Below are 22,222 nucleotides of genomic sequence, written 5' to 3' on the forward strand. Positions count from 1 at the left end.
GAGGAAGATGAAACTCAGCATGGTGCCTTACACCTGTAATCCCGCACTGAGGAGGAGAAGCAGGAGGACCAGGGGTGTAAGGGCAGCTGGCGCACAAGAAAACATTTTTTGTATTTTGTTTTGTTTCATTTTGTTTTTGCCTGCAGGTATGCCTGTGTACCATTTGTGTACAGGCTGGTTTTGGTACAAACTAGAGTCACCCAAGAGGAAGGAGCCTCTGTTGAGGAAATGCTTCCTTGAGATCCAGCTGTAAGGCATTTTTCTCAATGGGAGAGGGCCCAGCCCACTGTGAATGGTGCCATCCCTGGCCTGGTGGTCCTGAGCTCTATAAGAAAGCAGGCTGAGAAATCCTTGTAGAGCAAGCCAGTAAGCAGCACTCCTCTATGGCCTCTGCATCAGCTCCTGCCTGCAGGGTCCTGCCTTGTTTGAGTTCCTGTCCTGACTTCTTCAATAATGAACAGCAATATAGAAGTACAAACCAATTAAACCCTTTTCTCCCCAACCTGCTTTTGGGTCATGGTGTTTCATCACAGCAATAGAAACACTAGCTAAGACATTGTGCATTCAGTATCCACAGAAGCCTAGAGAGCACCGGATCCTTTGGGACTGGAGTTATAGATGTTTGTAAGCTATCATGTGAGTGCTGGGAATCAAACCTAGGACCTCGGAAGAGCAGGTACTGCTCTTAACCATTGAGCCTCATGCAAGGTAAAGAAAAGGAGTATGGGCCAAAGAATGTGGGGAGAGAAAGGGAGGGAGGGAGGGGGGCACGCTGGCTTCTGAAGCTTGCTTCATGCTATTTCCCTAGTCTCAATAACTGTATTATTTAAGATTAAGTTTATAAGCAGCCAGTCTGTTGATTTTCAAATTGAGACTGTGCAGATATAGATAATATGCTACATACCCTTTAAGAAAAGTTAACAAAGAAATAAGAAAAGGCCAATTAGCACACCAGATTGCCTACACCCTGTGGCTGTCCCAAGAAACAAAGAACTGGATGTTTACAGAGTTATCCAAAGGTTCTAGCAGTAAACGATAACTTTTAGCAGTGTATCAATTATATTTCAATATCAAATATATGTAGCTTGGTAATCCTAAAGAATTCTTTCAAAATTAAAATTTCAATGTAAAAGAAATTCCTTAAAATCAAACTAATGGTAACATGTAAGGTGCTGATTTATTATAAACATTATAAACATGTGTGTATATACAGATGTGTGTGTTTGTGTGTGTGTGTGTAAGTGTGTAGAGAGAAAGGCCATGCTTGTGAGAAGGGAACAGGTTAGCTTACTGACATTTCGCTGCACCATGGGCTTTTACACCCATGCCATCAAAGGCATCTTCACGTGAGAGGACTAACGTTTAGAGAACTGATCCAAAGCTAAGGACATTCTGCCTAGACTATGTCTTGGCTCACAGTGTTGTTTCTGAAATGCAAATTACATGGTTTGTTTCTCAGTTTATATTATTAATGCTTATAAGAAATATTTTCTACAGCATGTTTTCCAAAAGACTTAAAATTAATAAATTAATAATTTAATTAGTATGAAATTGTAATAAAAACTACTGAATGAATCTATTGGTCCATGATCTGTACAGACACACATATATTTATTACTTGGAACAAGAATCTATTCAAATTCAGTTCCAAGAGAAAAGAAGTTACTAATAAACTGGGCCCCTATGTAAATCGAACTATTGTAGAAGAGAAGGGAGTCTGGCTTCCTCACACGCTGCAACTTCACCATTATATCTACTACAATGCTTTAACTTTCTGTTTACAATTATTTTTTTCACGCTCAGGAAATGCTTGAGTTGAGTAGTAAATGAGAAAAATACATCGCTATCACTTGGAAGGAAAACTGTGACCATTACAGGTCTCCTAGGGACAAGAGTTGGCTTGGATTCACTTCCTGTGGCAACAATGCTCATGGCCCGAAAATACATAGCAAACCCCGTACAACAATCCATACAGTGAGCCATTAAAATGCTCATGGCCATGAAACTATACAGCAAACACACACAGTGAACTGTTTACAGACGCTCAGGACAGACCTAAGGACCACGATAAACACACCTGTGGCGTTCTTACCCTTCAGTTATAAAACAGAGCAATCACCATATCAACGTTTACCAAGGGGAACTGCATGAAGCATTATTTTCCAAAACTATTCTAAAGAACAGCAGAAAACTCAAATAGTCTTTGGGGCAGTATCTGAGAGCTGCAATCACATTAGGTCACCACTGAAAACCAACTAAAAAGAAACTAGTTTTAAAGGTCTAAATTTTGTTTAATTTGTATGTGTATTGAGCCCTTGTATGTGTTTTTACTGGAATTCTGGGCAATTCAGCCTTTACAGAGAACCTCTTCTCTCAAGTACTGACAGGTCAGCTGACAGCTGCAGAGCTGTGCAATTAGTTGGTGGATAGCTAACAACCCTCATCTTTCAAAAGACTCCAGGACACTTTTTACTATGTACTGTGTTTTCTCTTCCTCAGAACACATAATTGAATAGTCGATTACTCTTGTGTTGAATATGAAAGATGTCCTCACAGAAATGAAGCAGCTGCCTCAAGCAGAAACGTTACGTTCACATCTACAGTACCCAGCTCTTACTGTCAACACCAGCATCCTGCCCCTAGCACTACTCCAATTTCTGCAAAACCAACACCTTTTGCCTCTATGTAAGACTGGACAAGGAAGGGATTTAACTACTAAGGATCCATTACAATATTTATGAAGCCACTTCTGTGTACTATGTACTTTTGAATCAATTAAGCATGGTTACTTTTACTTACAAATGTCACCCACTGGGACAGGGAATCAGTGTGTCAAGCTGTTGAATAGGTCATCATCCCTGTCTTGTTGGATGACACCTGTAAATAAAATAAATCTAGTTTTCAGTGAGATTTCTAAGTAAACTCTATTTAAGATGCATGCAGTTTAAGCAAAGAATAATTTTTAAATGGTCCTTAATGATGTACCATTGGAGAGAGATAATTCCCAGTGGTAACTATTTTCTATAAATAATTTTTACTTGCCCCTCAACACAAGAGAGTCCTGGGAGCTTACGTGTAGTACTGTCAGAATATAATCAGAACAGTGGGAATCTTGTAGGGGGTGTTCATTTTACTGTCCTGCCACTGGGATTACCATTTCTACTTTATACAAGGGACATGCCAGGTCCTGTCAAGTTAAATAACTAGCTTACTGCTAAAGTACCTAAGTGCCATTACTCCAAGTCCCTAAGACCGAAAAGTAATATACACATTAGCAAAGTTTACCATCAGGCTGATGAACTTTGAAAGACTTAAGTATTTTAAGAATGGAAATTTACGTCTAGGTGAGCTGCTAAATGCCATTGTTAAATATAGACTGCTCAGGTGTTCCTGGAAATGTCACAGGTGGAAAATAAGAAAAGGTAAAAAAGATGGGAATGAGACGGAGAAAAGAGCACTATTCAATGTGGCACACATTTAGGAGTTTAAATTATGGCAATTTCCAGATAAGATCGCAGCTCCCAGCAAATATAAATATAGGAAAGACCATATTTAAAGCAAAATTTCAAGAGCCAATGATTTAAAATATTCATTTCTCTGTAGTTATGGAACACCAATTGAGCTAAAATCTGCTAGAAACCAAAATTTGGGCTGGACAACGAAGACTAAATTTCCATCTCCTGTCAACCCACAGCAAAACAATCTTACGTTGCTGTATGTTGAGGTCACAGACAGAGCCCACACTGCAAGGTTACTGCCAATCAAGCACCGAGGGAGAGGCTTACACACACTATCCCACTTGCCTCACGAGACACAGAGGGACCAGCTAAGAAATCTGCGGCCAGAAACCAGGGGTGGAAACCTTTTGTACACACTTAGCAAGCAGAGGCTCCTGCAGACCCAGATGCAGTAGCACACTTCAGCTAAAACAGACACTGTCCCTCTAACTCAGTCCCACATAAAGAAAGCATGGCATGAACAAATGTAAACAACATGACAGTCCCTCTTCCCAGGAGAGGGGAGGAAGAATGGCAACAAGGGCAAACAACTGACTGACACCAAAGGATTAAAACTTTTCGTGGTATTCTGAAATATATCATGACTGAAATATGACAACTGAAAATGTAAACTATCTTACAATTAACGCCAAGTAAATCCCTCTGATTTAACTCCTTACCACTAAGGGGTAAATCCTCCCACTCAAGGCTGACTCTCATAACAGTGTGATAGTTACTGACAGACAATTAAATCATGTATAGTAAAATAAATTGCTAACAACAGAACTATTTATAAGCTACCTTTACAGAAAACAAAGGGTTCGCTGAGATCCCTCAGTTCCTTATAAGGTGTATCTGTCTTTCTTGGCCATTAAGTTATTCTCCTGACCAAAACCGCTTAACTTTTTGTTACTGGGCCATTTTCCAACATATTTTTAAAGCCGAAGATGATTTCATGAAGGGACACAATCAGGAGCAAAAATATAGTTGGTGCATTTTAATCAAACAAGTAAAAGATATACAATGCTCATCCCCACAGACCCAGACATTACAAAACCCACATCTCCTTCTGAAAACACTGTGGGAACTTTCGGGCAGAGAGGGGCTCTCTGGCAGGGACTCCCAATAGACAAAAACAAATGTTCATGATAGCTTACCCTTTTCTCTGATACCCCATCCTGGCCTGTAGCCTCTTTCTCATCATGTGTCTCTTTCAGGACTGCCATGTGCTGTTTGTATGCTGGCTCTCTGTTTAAGGTTGTGTATCCTATGTGCTCATAAATTGGGTTTATCGTCATCTTGGCAATGTATTCTGCTGCCTTGGTTTCAATATAGAGAGTAATCAAGCCATCAGTCACCAGATCGTGGATGGACTCAAAGCGTTTCTCCCCAACAAAGTGCTTTCCATCGTAGTACAGCCTGAAGTTTCTGGTCTGACTTCCAAATCTGCCTCAATGAAATGGGAAAGATGCTTTTAAGAAAAGTGAACAAGTGAATTCTTCCTGAAGAAGAAACACACACACACAAACACCCCAAAACTGAAATCTATTGATTTATAGCTCATAAATGACTCTGTTTAAATTAGCTGTGTCTAATCCCAATTAGTCACCTGGAATAAATACAATTCAACTCTTTTTTTGGATTTTTTGACACAGGGTTTTTCTGTGTAGCCCTGGCTGTCCTGGAACTCACTTTGTAAACCAGGCTGGCCCCGAATTCAGAAATCCGCCTGTCTCTGCCTCCCAAGTGCTGGGATTAAAGGCGTGCGCCACCACCACCCGGCCACAATTCAACTCTTAAATACAAGCAATGAATTTGAAATAACCAGGGATACTAGCACGGTGATCCTAGAAAGAGCATTTTTACTTAGGTATCTTTTAAAGCCATTTCATTACACTTGTAATAAAGTAGGGAAAACAAATCTTATAACTTAAGAGGGCACATTCAATATGCAATTGGTCAACTATAATATATACAATTTCTTCAAGTTGATTAATAAAAATATTCAACATACTTAAAGGCCAGCACTCTTGTCTTTCAACAGGGAAGTCTCATTTACCACTCACTCAAGTGGGAAGCCAGCAACCATTTACACTTGTGCAGTCTCAAGAACTGAGCCAAGCAGCAAAGAAACACACTGGGCCACTTCTGGCCAGAGGTCAAGGACTTGATCTTTCCTTTAAACTTGTTCTGTGTCTGCTGGCTCAGTATGGACAAGAAATGCTTGCAATATACAGAGCATGCAAGTCACACGTCATCAGACCACAGAAATCTGTTGTCAGTTTTAATGATATGCTTTAATAACTGGAGAAGGATGGTTTATCCTCACAGTAATTTCAGTATTTTGCTTCCTGTAGGGAAACCTCAGAATTGGATCCAAGTTGGCATGGCTGACACCAGTGTCCTTGCCAGGAGAAACAGGCAACTTAATAGAAGCTGACTCCAAAGTAGGCAGAGCTGCCAGCTTCAGAGTGAGCACCAATAAAAACCAAGCAAATCAGGAAGGATCTACTTCATTCTGTTGTTTAAAATAAAAAACAACCACACACACACAGAGTACAGAAATTATTTTTAAAATCAAAGTAATTTTCACTTTGAAAAAACATCACATGAAGCTGCAAACTCAGTATTCATATGGTTCTGGCACAAACTGTTTCCAAATGGGTAAGAACTAGGCATTCTATTCTATTCTATTCTATTCTATTCTATTCTATTCTATTCTATTCTATTCTATTCTATTCTATTCTTCCTATTCTATCCTATCTACAGCAGGGTCTCATTGTGTAATTCTGGCTGGCCTGGATCACTCTGTAGACCAGACTGGCCTTGAACTCAGAGATCTGCTTGCCTCTATTTCCTAAATACTGGAACTAAAGGCATGTGTCAGCACATGCTGCTAGGAATTAGATACTTTTAAATAATGAATCCAGAGTAGTCTGTTTGTTTTTTGTAATTTAGACTTTAATAATACTTAATCCAGAATTCAACATAATATCAATGTTGATCTTTTAACATATAATTTCCACCTTTTGTTCCTTCTACAGCAATCAAGTTTTTACTTATACTCAAGTAAATGAGCCATATAATTAAACTTCTCTATTTTCTCTATACTTAAACATTTCTCCCAAGCAAGTTTTCAATACTGTAAGTCTCAGAGGCTAGAGAGATAAAATGTCTATGCCAAAATTAATTAGAATTTTCAGTTTACTTCTATAATTTCCTTTTTTCTAATATGTGTCATTATGTGCTACCTAAAAAAACAAAAGCACTGAAAGGCAGTTTGACATTTGCCTCACTCCTTTCCATGTGGACAGTAGTGTCAGGTGCTGTGGCCACAGCACTGTCTTCTGAAGTGTGAGCAGTGTGGGGAGTCAAGGGCAAGGGAAGGAGGCAGGGGAACAGGTCCCAAAGGGTCAGGCTCAGTGAGGCTGGAAGACAGAGCCTAACTGTGGGCTTGTGCTTTACTCTTAATGTCAAGAGGCCCTCGCCATGATGTCCAGCTACTTGTGAGCCTGTGAGCTTGGAGGCAGCCGTGAGATCACTGAAAGGATCATGATCATAAGGGACTGATGAGACTTAGCCTCAAGGTACATGGAAACAAATGTACAAGCTAGAATGTTGATTTTTTTTTTTTTTAAACTAAGGGAACTGCATGTTTTCCTTGCTGGCCAAAACCTACTCTCTGTTACTTAGGAAGCCACACAAGGAACAGCCTAATAGTACAGCCTATCAGACACTGCTCTGTTTTTTTTTTTGTTTTTTTTTTTTTTAATCTATTTTGTACTTTGTTGTGTCTATGGGATCAGAAGTAGAGCTCAAGCAAAATATCCTTGAGAATGGATGAGAACAGGTGGGTCTATTATATGTAAGAAAACTAAAAGAAGACACCAGATCTGAGGGCGAGGGGTAACCTTCCTTTTAACAGTGTTCTGCTGGTAGAATGTCATTTATTCAACAAACACTGAAGAAAACACTCAAGACACTAAGTTCATGATATTCTGTTCACATAGCAACCACAATGGGAAAGGTAATTACAAAAACGTTATTAAATAAAGATATGAAATGCTCAATTTCAAAAGCCTCATATTAAGACTGCTTAAAGTATCTTTTTATATATCTTTTGTGTGTGTGTGACTGCATACACCAGCATGACCAAGCACACAGAGATTAAAGAACAATTTCTCTCTTGGTTCTCTCTTTCTACCATTTCAGTTAGGAACTCAGAATATCAGGCCTGGTGGCAAGCACTTTATCAGCTGAATCATTTTGTGGTCTGCTATCCCTCTATTTCTTTAGGACAATTTCCTTTTCCTGGTTCCTGAAATGAACACATGCCTCTGCCTGGCTTAACATCTGCTTAGTGTACAAGCCTGGAATGGCACAGTCCTAGCTCTACACAAACAGAGCTGAACAGGATGAAAATTCACGTTCTCCAAAGTGGTACTGAAGTTAACAAGCAGGAAAGAATGAGGGGCATCTGTTTTGCACTGGGACTGCTGTATGGAATTACCACTTCCTACAAACACTATCCTTGCCAGTGGCTTTGGAGCTGTTTAAAAAGCTGTATAATACTGTGCCCAGATGAATTCAGATCCATTTCAAAATATGTAATTCTAACATTTAGCTTAAAAAAATGAACATAACATTCATTTCCAGCTTTCTTCCCCTTTGAATCTTATTCCTAAAAAATTCAGTCTAGATACAAAAAATGTCAAAAATATGTATAAAAAGTTACTTTCTATAAAACCAAAAATTAATTTTGATTTGAGGCCAAAGTTATTTTGAAGTATCTCTTCAAAGGACTAGAAGGTAAGAGATGTTGCCTATTTACAACAGAAAATAAAATATACATAAGATTCTGTCTATACTAATACTGAGACATCAGAGGAGTTTCTAGTAATAAGCACACAAAAGCGTTTTTATCATAAACATAATCTATTATTTACCAGAGCGGAAGCACTCAACCCAATGGGGAAAGACACAGAACCACCCCAGAAGCACACATGGTGTCAACAAGCCTTGAGGAGAGAGGTGGGGACAGAAATAAGTGACAGTCTATGATCTAAGGAACACAAAGGAAGTTTGAACTAAGCCCCCTTTAAAGCGTTAGGCTATAATTTTGTCTACCTTGCCACAGAATTTTTATGATAAAATGGGGGAAATTACGAAAGTGTTTACTTATGATTACAATATTCTCCGCCCAGCTGCCTGATTAAGCTTCCAACAGTGGCATCAGACAGCTCTGGAAGGTGGATTAGGAAAAAACCTACACAAGCCATAGTCAGGCACGCACCTCACTCCTCACCCTGCCCTGGGAAAGCTAAGTTCAGTGCATGGGAGAGGAAGAAACAGAGACTGAGGAAACAGGCACTGCTGAAGGTAAAGGTGGCATCCTTGAAACAAAGAGACCAATATCCACTTTACCTTTCCTGATAGGAGATGAAGACTTCTCTGGGGAAATCCCATTAACACTACAATAAGAAGCATAATGGTCAGGCTCCCAGAGCTCTTAGCAATACAGCGGAGCCTAAGTGCCAAATACACTTAACTATGGTAATCATACAGCCACTACACAGTGTCTGAGAAAAAACTCACGGAAAACAAAGACGATGATAAACAGACAGAATCAAGTCAAATTGGGGGAAAGAAATCATCCACAGGGACAAAAATATCTATTTTAAAAGCGTTAACCTGCTAAACTCTAAGCTATCTCTTATTTCTATCTTTCAATAGAAGTTAGCCAAGTATATGTATATCATGCTACCCAGAAGACACAACAGTGACAGTAGAAATCAAAGAGAAAAATCTAAGAAAATCACAAAGGACAGAAATTTACACACTTTGTAGAAATAGGCTCATATTATGTCAGTAAATGTAACAAGGTACTTAAAAATAAAGCAGTAATTATAAATAAAAACCTCAGATTAGCAAAGTTTAGTAAGTCTGACATTACTAAACACCAGCAAGTATATAGAATTGCTACAGAGTCCATGGCTGCTACACTGTTTAGCAGAGAGATTTAGTTATATCATATAGTCAGGTTGAACACAGGCACACATATATACCCTATGACACTGTAAGCCCAGTTCTAGGAGCTGGGTATATGTTTATATACCCATCCTAAAGGAATATAATACCTAGAAATATATCATATTTCACATATAACCCAGGATATTTTCTAAATAAGCATAGTTTTATATTTTACAGGTAAACATATAAATAAAAATATAACATACAAGTTGGGTGTGGTGGTGCATGCCTTTAATCCCAGCACTCAGGAGGCAGAGGCAGGCAGATTTCTGAATTCGAGGCCAGCCTGGTCTACAAAGTGAGTTCCAGGACAGCCAGGGCTATACAGAGAAACCCTGTCTCGAAAAACCAAAAATAAATAAATAGTGTATATATATATATCAATACATATATATATCAATACACACACATATATATCATATATATATACACACAATATATATATAATATAATATATATATCATATATATGGCTACCGTTGCCATAGGCTAATATATCTTTATCTATAGGTAGGTATAGATACAGACATAGTTTTTTGAGATGGGAGTCTTTCTACTATATAACTCTGAATATCTTGAGATTTGCTATATAGAATAGACTGGCCTTGAACTCAGAGAGATCTACCTGTCTCTGTATCCTTGCTGGGATTAAAGGTGTGGGCCACCATATATAGCTACCATAGGCTATTTTTTTATATTTAAGTACTTCCGCTAACTTGACACAAATACATATATCAACAATCTTCAAAAAGTGAAACCGCATAAATTCCGAGTAAAACAGAAAATCAAATGCTGTGATGGTAAATTCCATGGGTTTGTAAAGCCCTCCCATATCCAATTTTCCCTTCCTGAGAATTAATGGCACACTACTGCTTATAGAGGAAAAATGTAAACACTTAAAAAGGCTGCCAGATAGAGAGCACTGGCTGTTGGTTTTGCTTACTTTAAAGCACCAGAGGCTAGCATAATACCTGGCACTTATAATGTCCTAGCAAATGACCTCTGAGCAAGTTGACTAAATGGTCCTAGTAGGGTGGACCAAATGGCTCTAATCATAGCACTTAGGAGACTGAGGCAAGAGAGTTGCCGTAAGTTCAAAGGCAGCCTGAGTTATAGAATGAGAGATTGTCTAAAAACAGAGGGAATGGGAAACTAAGGGGACTGTTGGAAGAGGGTTTCAGTGTAAGACAGAGTGGGAGAGAGTGCAATGGGGGCTGAACAATGACCAAACTTAAGGACATGCATGGATGAGCAGGTCATAGTGAGATCTACTGTTGGGAATGAGTAATATATGCTATTAAATTTATTTTTAATGGTTCCACTAATACTTTCTCCTGAGTTGGATGGCAACATATAACAATATTTATTTCAAAAAATTTACTGGCATTATACAGCACTGTCAAAAGACAGTGAGATTTCTAAAGGCTTATTGTGCAATGCGACACTGTCATTACAGATCAGTAAAGCTCTCAGTGTATAGGTGTGTAATACAAAGGTGCTTTCCACAGCAACAAATGAAGTACAAGATGCTTTCTATTCTAGTGAGGCAGGAGTATCTTGATACCATTTTATCTTATCACATATACAGAAAACCCTTCCTAAATACTCTGAACTATATATATATATATATATATATATATATATATTCATATATTTTTATTTACAGAAAAATATTATACACACATCTACATCTTTTAAAAACCACAATGCATCCAGAAATGTTCAATGTTTTTATAGAATTAACAATAAACTTCATTTATTTAAGGATGATGCTGGGGAGGTGAGGAGGATACAACATTTGCCCCAACACCGGAAGTAACTGGGACCAGTGCTAGCTGGACACCCAGGAACTCCACCCGACCAGTGGCATGGGTTCCTTTCTGTCTGAGCCTGTGCCCTGAGCAGACCTTGGGTTCAAACTCCACAGCTAGTCCCACAACACCCACAGGAAGGTCCACTCCCAGGCACTCTAACATGCCTAGGATCATAGGATTAGAAGTGCCCTGAGCAGAACTTGGACACTAACTCCAAAATTAATTCCACAACACCGAGAAGAAGCTCCACTCCCAGGTGCGCTAACATGCCCAGGACCACAGGATCACAGGATCACAGGATCACAGGACCACAGGACCACAGGACCACAGGACCACAGGACCACAGGATCACAGGATCACAGGACCACAGGATCACAGGACCACAGGACCACAGGATCACAGGACCACAGGACCACAGGATCACAGGACCACAGGACCACAGGACCACAGGACCACAGGATCACAGGACCACAGGACCACAGGATCACAGGACCACAGGACCACAGGACCACAGGACCACAGGACCACAGGATCACAGGATCACAGGACCACAGGACCACAGGATCACAGGATCACAGGACCACAGGACCACAGGATCAAAGGATCAAAGGATCACAGGAGCTAAGTCACGCCAGATCTCAGGGTTCCAGAGGCAGCTTGACTCCCAGGAGTTCTGACACACCCAGGATCTCAGAATCACTGGATCCCAGAGACAGATGAACTCTGATGAGTTCTGACACAACTAGGATCACAGGAAGGACAGGCTCCAGCCAGATATAGCGAGGGCAGGTATGCACTAGAGATAATCAGATGGTGGGAGGCAAGTGTAAGAACACAAGCAAAAGAAACCAAGGTTACTTGGCATCATCAGAACCCAATTCTCCTACCATAGCAAGTACTGGATACACCATCACACCGGAAAAGCAAGATTCAGATCTAAAATTACTTCTCATGATGGTGATAGAGGACTTTAAAAAACCAAGATATTCCATGACAAAATCAAATGTACACTATATCTTTCCATAAATCCAGTCCTATAAAGGATAATAGATGGAAAACACCAACACAAGGAGGGAAACTACAACCTAAAAAAACACAAAAGTACTTTTCTTTCAACAAATGTAAGATAGCCACACAAACATAGAAATTACATAAAAAAATAACAGAAAGCAACAATCACTATTCCTTAATATCTCTTAATGTCAATGGACTCAATTCCCCAATAAAAACACATAGACTAACAGACTGGATACATAAACAGGACCCAGCATTTTGTTGCATACAGGAAACACACCTCAGTGACAAAGACAGACATTACCTCAGAGTAAAGGGCTGGAAAGCAATTTTCCAAGCAAATGATCCCAAGAAACAAGCTGGAATAGCCATTCTAACACTGAATAAAATCCACTTTCAACCAAAAGTTATCAAAAAAGATAAGGAAGGACACTTCATTCTGGTCAAAGGAAAAACCTATCAAGAAGAATTCTTAATTCTGAACAGCTGTGCTCCAAATGCAAGGGCACCCACATACATAAAAGAAACGTTACTAAAGCTCAAAGCACACATCACACCCCACACAATAATAGTGGGAGACTTCAATACCCCACACTCATCAATGAACAGATCATGGAAGCAGAAACTGAACAGAGACACAGTGAAACTAATAGAAGTTATCAACCAAATGGATCTAACAGATGTATATAGAACATTTCATCCTAAAGCAAAAGAATATACCTTCTTCTCAGCACCTCATGGTACCTTCTCCAAAACTGACTTGTTCACAAAACAGGCCTCAACAAAAAGGTTGAAACAATCCCATGCATCCTCTCAGATCACCACAGACTAAGGCTGGTCTTCAACACCAACAAAAACAAGGGAAAGCACACATATACATGGAAACTGAACAATGCTTTACTCAATGATAATTTGGTCAAGGAAGAAATAAAGAAAGAAATTAAAGGCTTTTGAGAATTTAATGAAAATGAAGACACATCATACCAAAACTTATGGGACACAATAAGAGCAGTCGTAAGAGGAAAACTCATAGCTCTGAGTGCCTCCAAAAAGAAACTGGAGAGAGCTTACAGTAGCAGCTTGACAGTACACCTGGAAGCATTAGAACAAAAAGAAGCAAATACACCCAAGAGGAATAGACTGCAGGAAATAATCAATCTCATGGGTGAAATCAACCAAGTAGAAACAAAAGGAACTATACAAAGAATCAACCAAACCAGGAGTTGGTTCTTTTGAAAAAAATCAACAAGATAAACAAAAACCCTTAGCCAGACTAACCAGAGGACAGAGTATTCAAATTAATAAAATCAGAAATGAAAAGGGAGATATAACAATGAAATATATCTTAAAATAATTATTCCGTTTGTTGAATTTTAACAGTTGAAAATATTAAAATCATGTTCTACAAACAAACAAACCAAACAAACAAACAAACAAATGATGCTGGGGGTGGTGGCACACACCTCTGATCCCAGCACTCAGAACTCAGAGGGAGGATATCTGTCTGAGGTCTAGCATAGGGTAGACTACAAATTGAGTTCTAGGATGGGCAGGGCTGTTACACAGAGAAACCCTGTCTTGAAAAACATAACAAAACAAACAAACAAAATAGTGAAAGAGAGAATTGATGATCAGTTCCACTAGAGAGTTATTGATACCTTGTTTAAAATGAATCTGCTATTTCAGAATAAAAATTCACTCTGCAACACAGGTCTAAGAAAACTTACTTATACGTAAGTGTGTATGTACAAACATAAGAAAACACATTCACAGCTTCTCAGATTCTTAAGCCCTTTATACAGTGTAGTACTATTTTTAATAATCCTGGTATAAAATATATACCCTAAGTATTACATACAGACTACAATTTAGTTATATTTCTTGATAATCCATGTTCATCACTGTATTATTTTAATGGGTAAATAGAGAAACCTCCTAGAGCCTCTTATAAGGCACTCAGTTGCTCTGATAGTGACTGTTGTCAACTTGACAGAATCTAGAAATCACCTAAGAGATGGACCTGTGAGCATGCCTGTGGGGGATTATCCTGATTGTGTGTGGTGAGGGGGAAGAGCCATCCACTGTGGGTGCTGCCATTCCGTGTCTATGGCGCCAGACTGTGTGTAGAGAGGGAGCTGAGCAGCAGAGTGTTCATCTCCCTCCCGCTGTGCTACATGGCCACTGTTTCTCTGAGCTCCGGCCGCCTTCACTTCCCTCTCATGAACCACCCACCCTTGCACCAGGCCCTAAAGCCCTTTCTCCCTTAGTTGCTTTTGTTGGGTATGTTTTTTCAAAACCAAGACAATTAACTAAAGCAGCTGCCCTTCTTCAATCGTATCTGTCTCCCTGACCCCCACAACCAGCTATTGAATACTTAGTTCTTGGATCTAGTTTTATATTTCTAAAATGATCTTTGTAGTTCTCAATTATATTCATTTCACTCATAACATGCTATTTTTAAACACACTATAATGTAGAAAGAAACATTTTAAAAAATGTTTAAGATTCTATAAGCAGGCTGTACTGAGGCTTACAAAGTGCTCCTTTGCAACAGACACATGTATTCTTGGTTTTCTTAGCCAACTGCAGCCACCCTCATTTACTTCTGGCTTTGAGGTCATGCTCTGGAGGCTTAATTTGGACTGTTACATACTTTTAAGTTTAGTACGAGCTATTTACAAATGGTCAGCAGATTATTACATTTTCCTCATTAAGTGCTTATTAATAATGCATTACTTACATATAGCATCCCATGTTTATTGCTAGGGTACAATTCAGTAAAGTTTTAATCATGGATAAGATGGCAAAAACATCCCAAACAGCTCCCAAAGTTTCCCTATGCTTTTCCACAGCCTGCCTGACTGTTCTCCATCACACTGAGCCACTTCTGTTTGCTACCATGACATGTGTCTATTTTATATAAATAGAATCATGTCCAGCAAGATGGCTCACAAGGTAAAAGTGCTGGTCACAAAAGCCTGGAAACCTGAGTTAAATCCCAGAGCCCACATAAAAAGCCAGGCATGGTGGTTCATATCTGTTACCTCAGTACCCCTACAGTGAGGTAGGCAGCAGGCCTTAGAGTACAGTGCCAGAAGCAATAGCACAGCCCCTACTTCAGCAAGGCAGAAAGAGACCCCGCTATGAAAGTTGTCTTCTGACTTATAATGCACAGACACACTCAGGCTCACATGTGTGCACACATACATATTATTAAAAATAAAATTAAAACAATAATAAAGGAACGAATGACTATATATTCACTTGCTTTTGTATACCCACGTTTTGAACATAAAGGTTTCCTTTAAACTGATGGATATTGTGCTCATCTGATTTCAAGTGATCAGACCAGGATTTCCAGGTGTAGTGGCAGCAAACTGTATTTGCCTATGCAATTCTGCCTTTGTGTTTCTAATGGAGACTCCCATTTAGCATCTCTAATCTGATATCAGTAAGCTGAACCAAAAATTAGGCTAAAACCCTAATTTCTGAGCACTAGCATGATGTTATAGTGGAAAATCCTACATGTGACCTCACAAGACACAAAGAGAGAGAGCACTAAGAATGCTGTATAGCATTATCCTCAGTCTATGTGTTCAGTGTATGTGAAAGAATTTTGTGCTTAGAGTTGGGACATCTTTAAGATTTCAGACTGCCAGAGCCGTAGGCAGCACTTTAGCCAGGAGATATAGTAGGAGAGACTCACCAGGCTGCTGCTCTATTTAAGTTCAAGGAGTATAGGATACATGGGAAGGCAGTTAAGTCAAAGGAAATAGCACATTTAATAAGATAAGAGTACTGTATCAATTACAGATCAAATGAGACCTTCAGAAAACCGCTTAAAGGCTTTAGTACTTCAGATGAGCTACACTGGAAGGGTAAAGAACGCCTTTCAGTTCATCTGCAGTAAGCACTGCTCCAAGTCGGCACAGCTCAACAGTGCCTGTAGCTTCTAGGTGGGTGGAGAAGAATGAAGCATGCATTCATTTGGCCTTTCCAGAGTTTCCTGAGAGCTTAGTTTTTCTCTTGCCTGACACAGAATGCTAATGGAATCAGCATTATTTGTATGGGGGCAGCAGTGAAGCCAAAGAGAGCACGGGCAAGCTTGATGTGGCAAAAGAGGGCCTGTGGTGCCACCCACAGAGTCCAGTGTAGCTCAGTGAGTGGGTAAGGCTGCTCAAATCATGGCTTCTCCCTTAGCAAGTGGAGAAGGGCAGAGTATATAGAGAGTACTCTGGCTACTCAGAGAGACGTACAAGGAACTTATGTCTGCTTCACTCATTTTGAGATCTGGCATACAGCTGTACAATATCCACAGACGACTAGTTCTAGGACCCCCATGGAGAGCAAATGCTACAGAAACTCAGGTCCCTTCAATAAAATGGCACAGCAGACACATAAAACATAAAACATAGTTTTCCATATGCTTTAAATGCCTCCAGGTACTGAAATACCTAATACAATGTAAACTTTGTAAACATCATACACTATACTCTTCTGGAAATAATGATAAGAAAAACATCTTTATGTGTGCACTATCAATGAAATATTAAGGGAAGGATACTTTCGGTCCAGAACCCGTGGCTATACCGGGTCAGCTGGTTTAGATGACTGAAAGCTGCTGAGAAGGAAGTGTGGGGGTGGGGCATCTGGCTGCTTTGTACCTCAGAACTTGATACTACACATATAAAACACCAGACAGAGACAAAGGGAGTAACAGCTCCTTTGGTGGAAACTGGCAAACTTCGCCAACTGAAAGATTATAAACCCAGATAAAAGAGTCAGTCCAATCCCCAAAATTCCAGAGCCTCTCCAAATGACTGGAAAAGCTGATGGCTAAAGAGATTTCTTATATGCAACCAGCATATAGAGAATAAGATGAACGGCTGGTTCTGAAAAAGCATACAAGTGGGGGCAGGACAATGGACCTGCCCCAAGCAAACAGAAGACAGCAAAAGCCAAGAAACTGAAACACATAAAGATCCAGGTACGAAGTATAGCCCAATCATTGACAAAACCTCCTGGGTCTCAGCCCAAAGAAATAGACATCCATGAATCGCCTGATGAAGAATTCCAATGCATGCTGGAAGCAATGGAAGGAAAGAAAAGGTGGTGGGTGTGGGTGGCAGGAGCTAGGAGAGAGGAGAAAACATGGGTACACAGTTCCAGCTGCACAGATAAAAAGTTCCAGAGCTCTGTTATGCAGCAATGAGCATTTTTAGCAATCATAAGTATACTCCAATTATTAAGAGATTTAAAAATAGGTGGTATAAGAGTAGTTCAGAAAACCTAGGTACAGATGAAGAAAAATCAAAGACAATCACTAAGAAAAATTAAAAACCTCCCTTTCCTTATTATATCTAGCCACATCTCTTGATGTATGACAAGAGAAGATTTTATTTTTAACCCACACACTAAGCATGTGGCTACTGGGAAAATTCTTCCTCTCTACAGCAAAACTTCAGGTTTGTGAAATCTGAGCAACTCCATTTTAATTTTGTATATGCTCACACACACACACACACACACACACACACACACAATTTATGCTGAATTCTAAAACACATTTGCCATAAGCATTTTGGGTATGGGACATTTAATTTGTACAAATATTTTCAAAGCTATGACACCACTAACATAGATAGATAAAGTTTAAAGTTGATCATGCTAGTTTTTATCACTATCAACTGTAACATTGCAGGACTACTAAATTTTGTTGTCATGTGAGCCATGCCTACTCTAATATCCAGAAAACTTCCCGTAAAGCAATTTGTAATCTTAAGTAAAGGAAGTTGAAAATATTTTTGAGAAATAATTCTGCAAAGCATTATTTTCCACTTATTGCAAATAGAACAGAAAGCTTTGCAGGAACCCAAATGAAACCATAGCAACCAACTGAACCTATCCTGAGCGATCAGATCAAAAGAACACATAGTACACAACATGTCAACGCCTACTAGCAGCATAATCTTTCACCAGTTCCTTTGGATCCTTTTTCAGACGTGAAAAAAAAAAGCCCTCAACCAGTGATCAGTTCTGGTAAATTGTAAAATCCCCTTTTGCCAACAGCTACTGTGATTCTCTGGGAATTCTGACTTACTCACTTATGTTAAAATTCAAACTAGCATCCCTAAATTTAATTATTTTATTTTAGGCTATTTTATTATTTCCTAACACAATAAGAATGGATTCCACCCATTAAATCTTCAGAAATATAAAGATGAATTAACATCATAGGAATTTCTTGCTTAATAATATTTATAAGCATTTAAGCCCAAAGCCATAATAAATTACATCTTACTGTTTAGTTTCTCACCAGTGATCAGCCAGCTCACCAAAAGCTCTACAGATTAGGGTGAACATGCCTATAAACTACCAGCATCTGCTAAAATGAGATTAAGAAGGTAATGGTGACCTTTGTCTGGCATAGCTATTATGCAGGCAATAGTGTAAACTGATTCAAAGACTAAAATTCTCAACAAGAACACAGTTTATATATGTGACATAAAATGGATGTGGATTTTAGACATGACCAAGTTCTGGGAGACCAGGTATGGATAGCACTTTCTCCACAGGGTGAACTAGGAATACCATGAAAGTACCTAATTTATCATAAATGCTTATCTCTTGGTTGAAAATATTTGCCATATCTATCTGCTACTTTCAACAGCATAAAAATATAATAGATGATATGGAAGCAAACATACTATTGATTTAATAGAGAATATCCATTGTTTTCCATTGATTAGTTAGTCAAATTTACTATGCTTTTTTTTTTTTATCCTAGTGGTTAAACCCTTGGTCATGTTAAGCCAAGCTGTACCACCAACTTACATAAACCCTAGCCCAAATTATTACTGAACAAATGATTACAAAGTGATCTTACACTGAAAATTTAGTTTAAATCATTAAGTTTTGAATATATTTAAACTGGCTTTTCTCTTTTGGGAGAAGTGAAAATTTAGCTCTTAGATTTAGTCAGAATAATTATTATCTTTAAAAGCATTAAACACAGTTACTTTGCTTTATAAAAATGATAATGTGTCACTAATTTTAAATATTAATCTTTTAAAAGTCCTGATAAAAAACTAAGAGTTTACTCATGCAGCACGCCCCATTGCACACATAGATTATGTGTTTCATTATTAGTCAAGCTGTTGTTTTAAAAAGCTTTATTTCGGATTCTTAGTGTTTTGTTCTACAAAAATTAAACCTTAATGTTTTAATCTATTAAATGCAAAATAAAAAATGAAAAACCAAACCAAACTACTTGCATGTACTGTATGAGCTTATTTTATGTATAAAACTGAATTTTCTGATTGTCATGAATAAGGGGACAAGTTAAAGATATTAAACCCTGCAGTTTTCAAGGAGGCCAAGATGGACCTGTTGGGGTCCTTGGGCCAGGCACATATGGCCACGCCTGTCTTGTGCACTCATCTCCAAGGTGCCCCATCAGCACTTTTTCTATGGCTGCTACAGTACAAATGGATTGGGAAACACCATGGGCTCCATCACATCATAGTCACTAGAATGCCTGCAACAATATTCCAAGAATAGTTACATTTATAAAATGAGTAAGTCTGCTAATAAAATGTCTGGTTTTGTCAAGTCTGTATGTGTTTTGTTTTGTGTGTATTTAAAGAAAAGGGGTCATGTTATCAACATATTCTGGAATTGCATCTGGTGGCCGAGGAACAGGTCTTAGAATTGAAATACTACCTACTTTACTTCTCAGCAGAAACACATGGCAGATTGCTAAGAAGGTAACAGCTCAGAGAATCATAACTGAACCAAATTTCTGTCCGTTTTGAAATGTACCTGGAGGCTGGCAGAGAAGGCTCAGCAGATTAGAGCACATTGTGCTCTTGGAGAACCAGAGCTCAGCTCTCAGCACCCACGGCAGACGGTTCACGGCTCACAACTGCCTCTAATTTCAGTGTGGAGGGACCTTGAGCTCTCTATGGACTCTATTGATACTTGAGCTCACACGTGCAGATAAGCAAACAGATAAACACATATGTTCAAAATTTAAAGTATGTCTTTTTAAAATGTACTTGATACTGATTTCCATCTTTAATGTTCAATGGAATATGCCTTTAAATACATGTCTTAAAATAAGAAAGCAAAAATATCTTGGAATCAGCTTTAAAAACAAAACAACTCCCTCTATCTTCCATTTAACTCTACTATTGTTTTATAGATGTTTAAGTGAAGTGAAGGTTGAAGCCATGGACTATCTGTGAATAAAAATCATGACAATGATAAAAACTTGGAAAATGAAGTACCATTTCACAACAAAATACAAACCAAAACTAAAATGAGCTACTACTTCACATAAGTATATCTACATTTAATGACATACTGATGCTGACAAGGAAAAACTGCAACCTTCCTTCTTTGCTGCAGAGCTGCAACGGCATAATCACCGTGGAAAATTGTTTGTCAGGCCCTCAAAAAATTTTTTTCCTGCTAGGGAATGACTAGAGTCTCCTGTCTGCTGAGCACACATGCTATCAGTGAAGCATATACCCAAGACTCCCAAATTTTAAGAATATATCCAATACAAAACCAGATTTCTTCATAAAAATTGTATACACATTATTCATAATTGTTATATTTATAGCAACATTAATCACAGAGGCCAAAAAAAAGTGGGAACAACATAAATGTCTTTTAACTAGTAAATGAATAAACAAAATCAAGTTTTCTCACATACTGGAATATTTTCTCTGATACTATACATTAATAAAAAGAAATAAAATCTGATATATGACACAGACAAACACTGAAAACATCATGCTTTGGGAAAGATGTCACATATTATTTGATTTCATGCATATGAAATGCTAGGGATGTAAAAATCTACAGAGACAAAAGTAGATTAGTGGTTGCCTAGGGCTGAGAAAGCTAGGAAGGCATGAAAAGTTAAAATGCTCTAAATTAGGCAGCACAGCTTTGTGAGTCTAAATGTCTCCACTGTGCACTGAATGGGCAGATGCCTCTGGACATACATCTGCCCACAGCGTTAGAAAGACCTTCCAACTGTTAATACACGGAGTAGTGCCTGACCGCCAAGGCGAGATGCTTCAGAGCCCTCCGGATGAGTCAAGGCCTTCTGCGTTGGTTAGGGAGACCGAATGAGAGCAAGAAAAGCTACTGGCTCAATTATTGCCCTCTAACTGGAAACTTCAGCAAGTCATCTTTTATGTTTGTTGATGAGAAAAGAGGATCTAGAAGAAGTAAAATGGGGCAGGAGTGGTGAAACGTTTCTCTGATCTTAGTAAATAGGAGAACCCAGGCCTGGTATTCTCCTCCTCCATTCTCTCCCGCTACTCTACGCACTTAATACTAATTTGCTACCTGAAAATGATAAATGCAGGGAAGAGGCCCAACTGAAGAAGGCTAACAGCAGAGGGGCCACATGGCATCTCCCACTACCTCCATGTCACAGGCACGGCTACCAGCACCGGACAAGTCTCCTCAAACAAAGACCATGCAGATTCTCAAATACTGCCTGTCTCCCATCTCTCTGCTGCCCCACGGCTACCACCAAAGCTCCTTCTGACTAAGCGTTCAAGTAACTTGTTAAGTTCATATCCTCACAATCCTCATATATTTGGGACACACTGACTTTCAGTTTTTGCCTAAGATTACAATTGTCTTCTTTTTCCTGAATATAAAATGATATACATGTAGTTTGTAAAAAACAAAAATCAATAAATTTAAAAGGTACAAAAGAAAAAAACCATCTCTAAGTTCAATACTCAGATAAGCCCTGAACATTTTAGTGATCATTCTTTCAGACAACTCTCTACTTACATATGCACCACAGATACATAATTTTACATAAGTAGTATGTGCCATA

At 38.8% G+C, this 22,222-nt stretch overlaps 1 protein-coding gene across 14 annotated transcripts in view; it reads right to left on the reverse strand.

Moving 5' to 3' along the window:
* Positions 1-22,222, reverse strand: part of Chn1 (chimerin 1) — a 164,708-nt gene that overhangs the window by 64,301 nt on the left and 78,185 nt on the right. For 6 of the 14 annotated variants that reach the window (NM_001166603.1, NM_001113246.2, XM_006498558.2 and 3 more), the window contains one exon: positions 4,655-4,943. The exons of 4 other annotated variants lie outside the window; for them this stretch is intronic. In NM_001166603.1, the coding sequence (NP_001160075.1) occupies positions 4,655-4,943 (289 nt within the window). Of the gene's footprint in view, positions 1-2,799; positions 2,878-4,654; positions 4,944-22,222 lie in introns of all 14 variants that reach the window. 4 more of the 14 variants (XR_003949984.1, XM_030246537.1, XM_030246552.1 and 1 more) reach the window with 1 other exon arrangement.

Source organism: Mus musculus, chromosome 2, assembly GCF_000001635.26.
Source record: "Mus musculus strain C57BL/6J chromosome 2, GRCm38.p6 C57BL/6J".
NCBI classification, from domain to species: domain Eukaryota; kingdom Metazoa; phylum Chordata; class Mammalia; order Rodentia; family Muridae; genus Mus; species Mus musculus.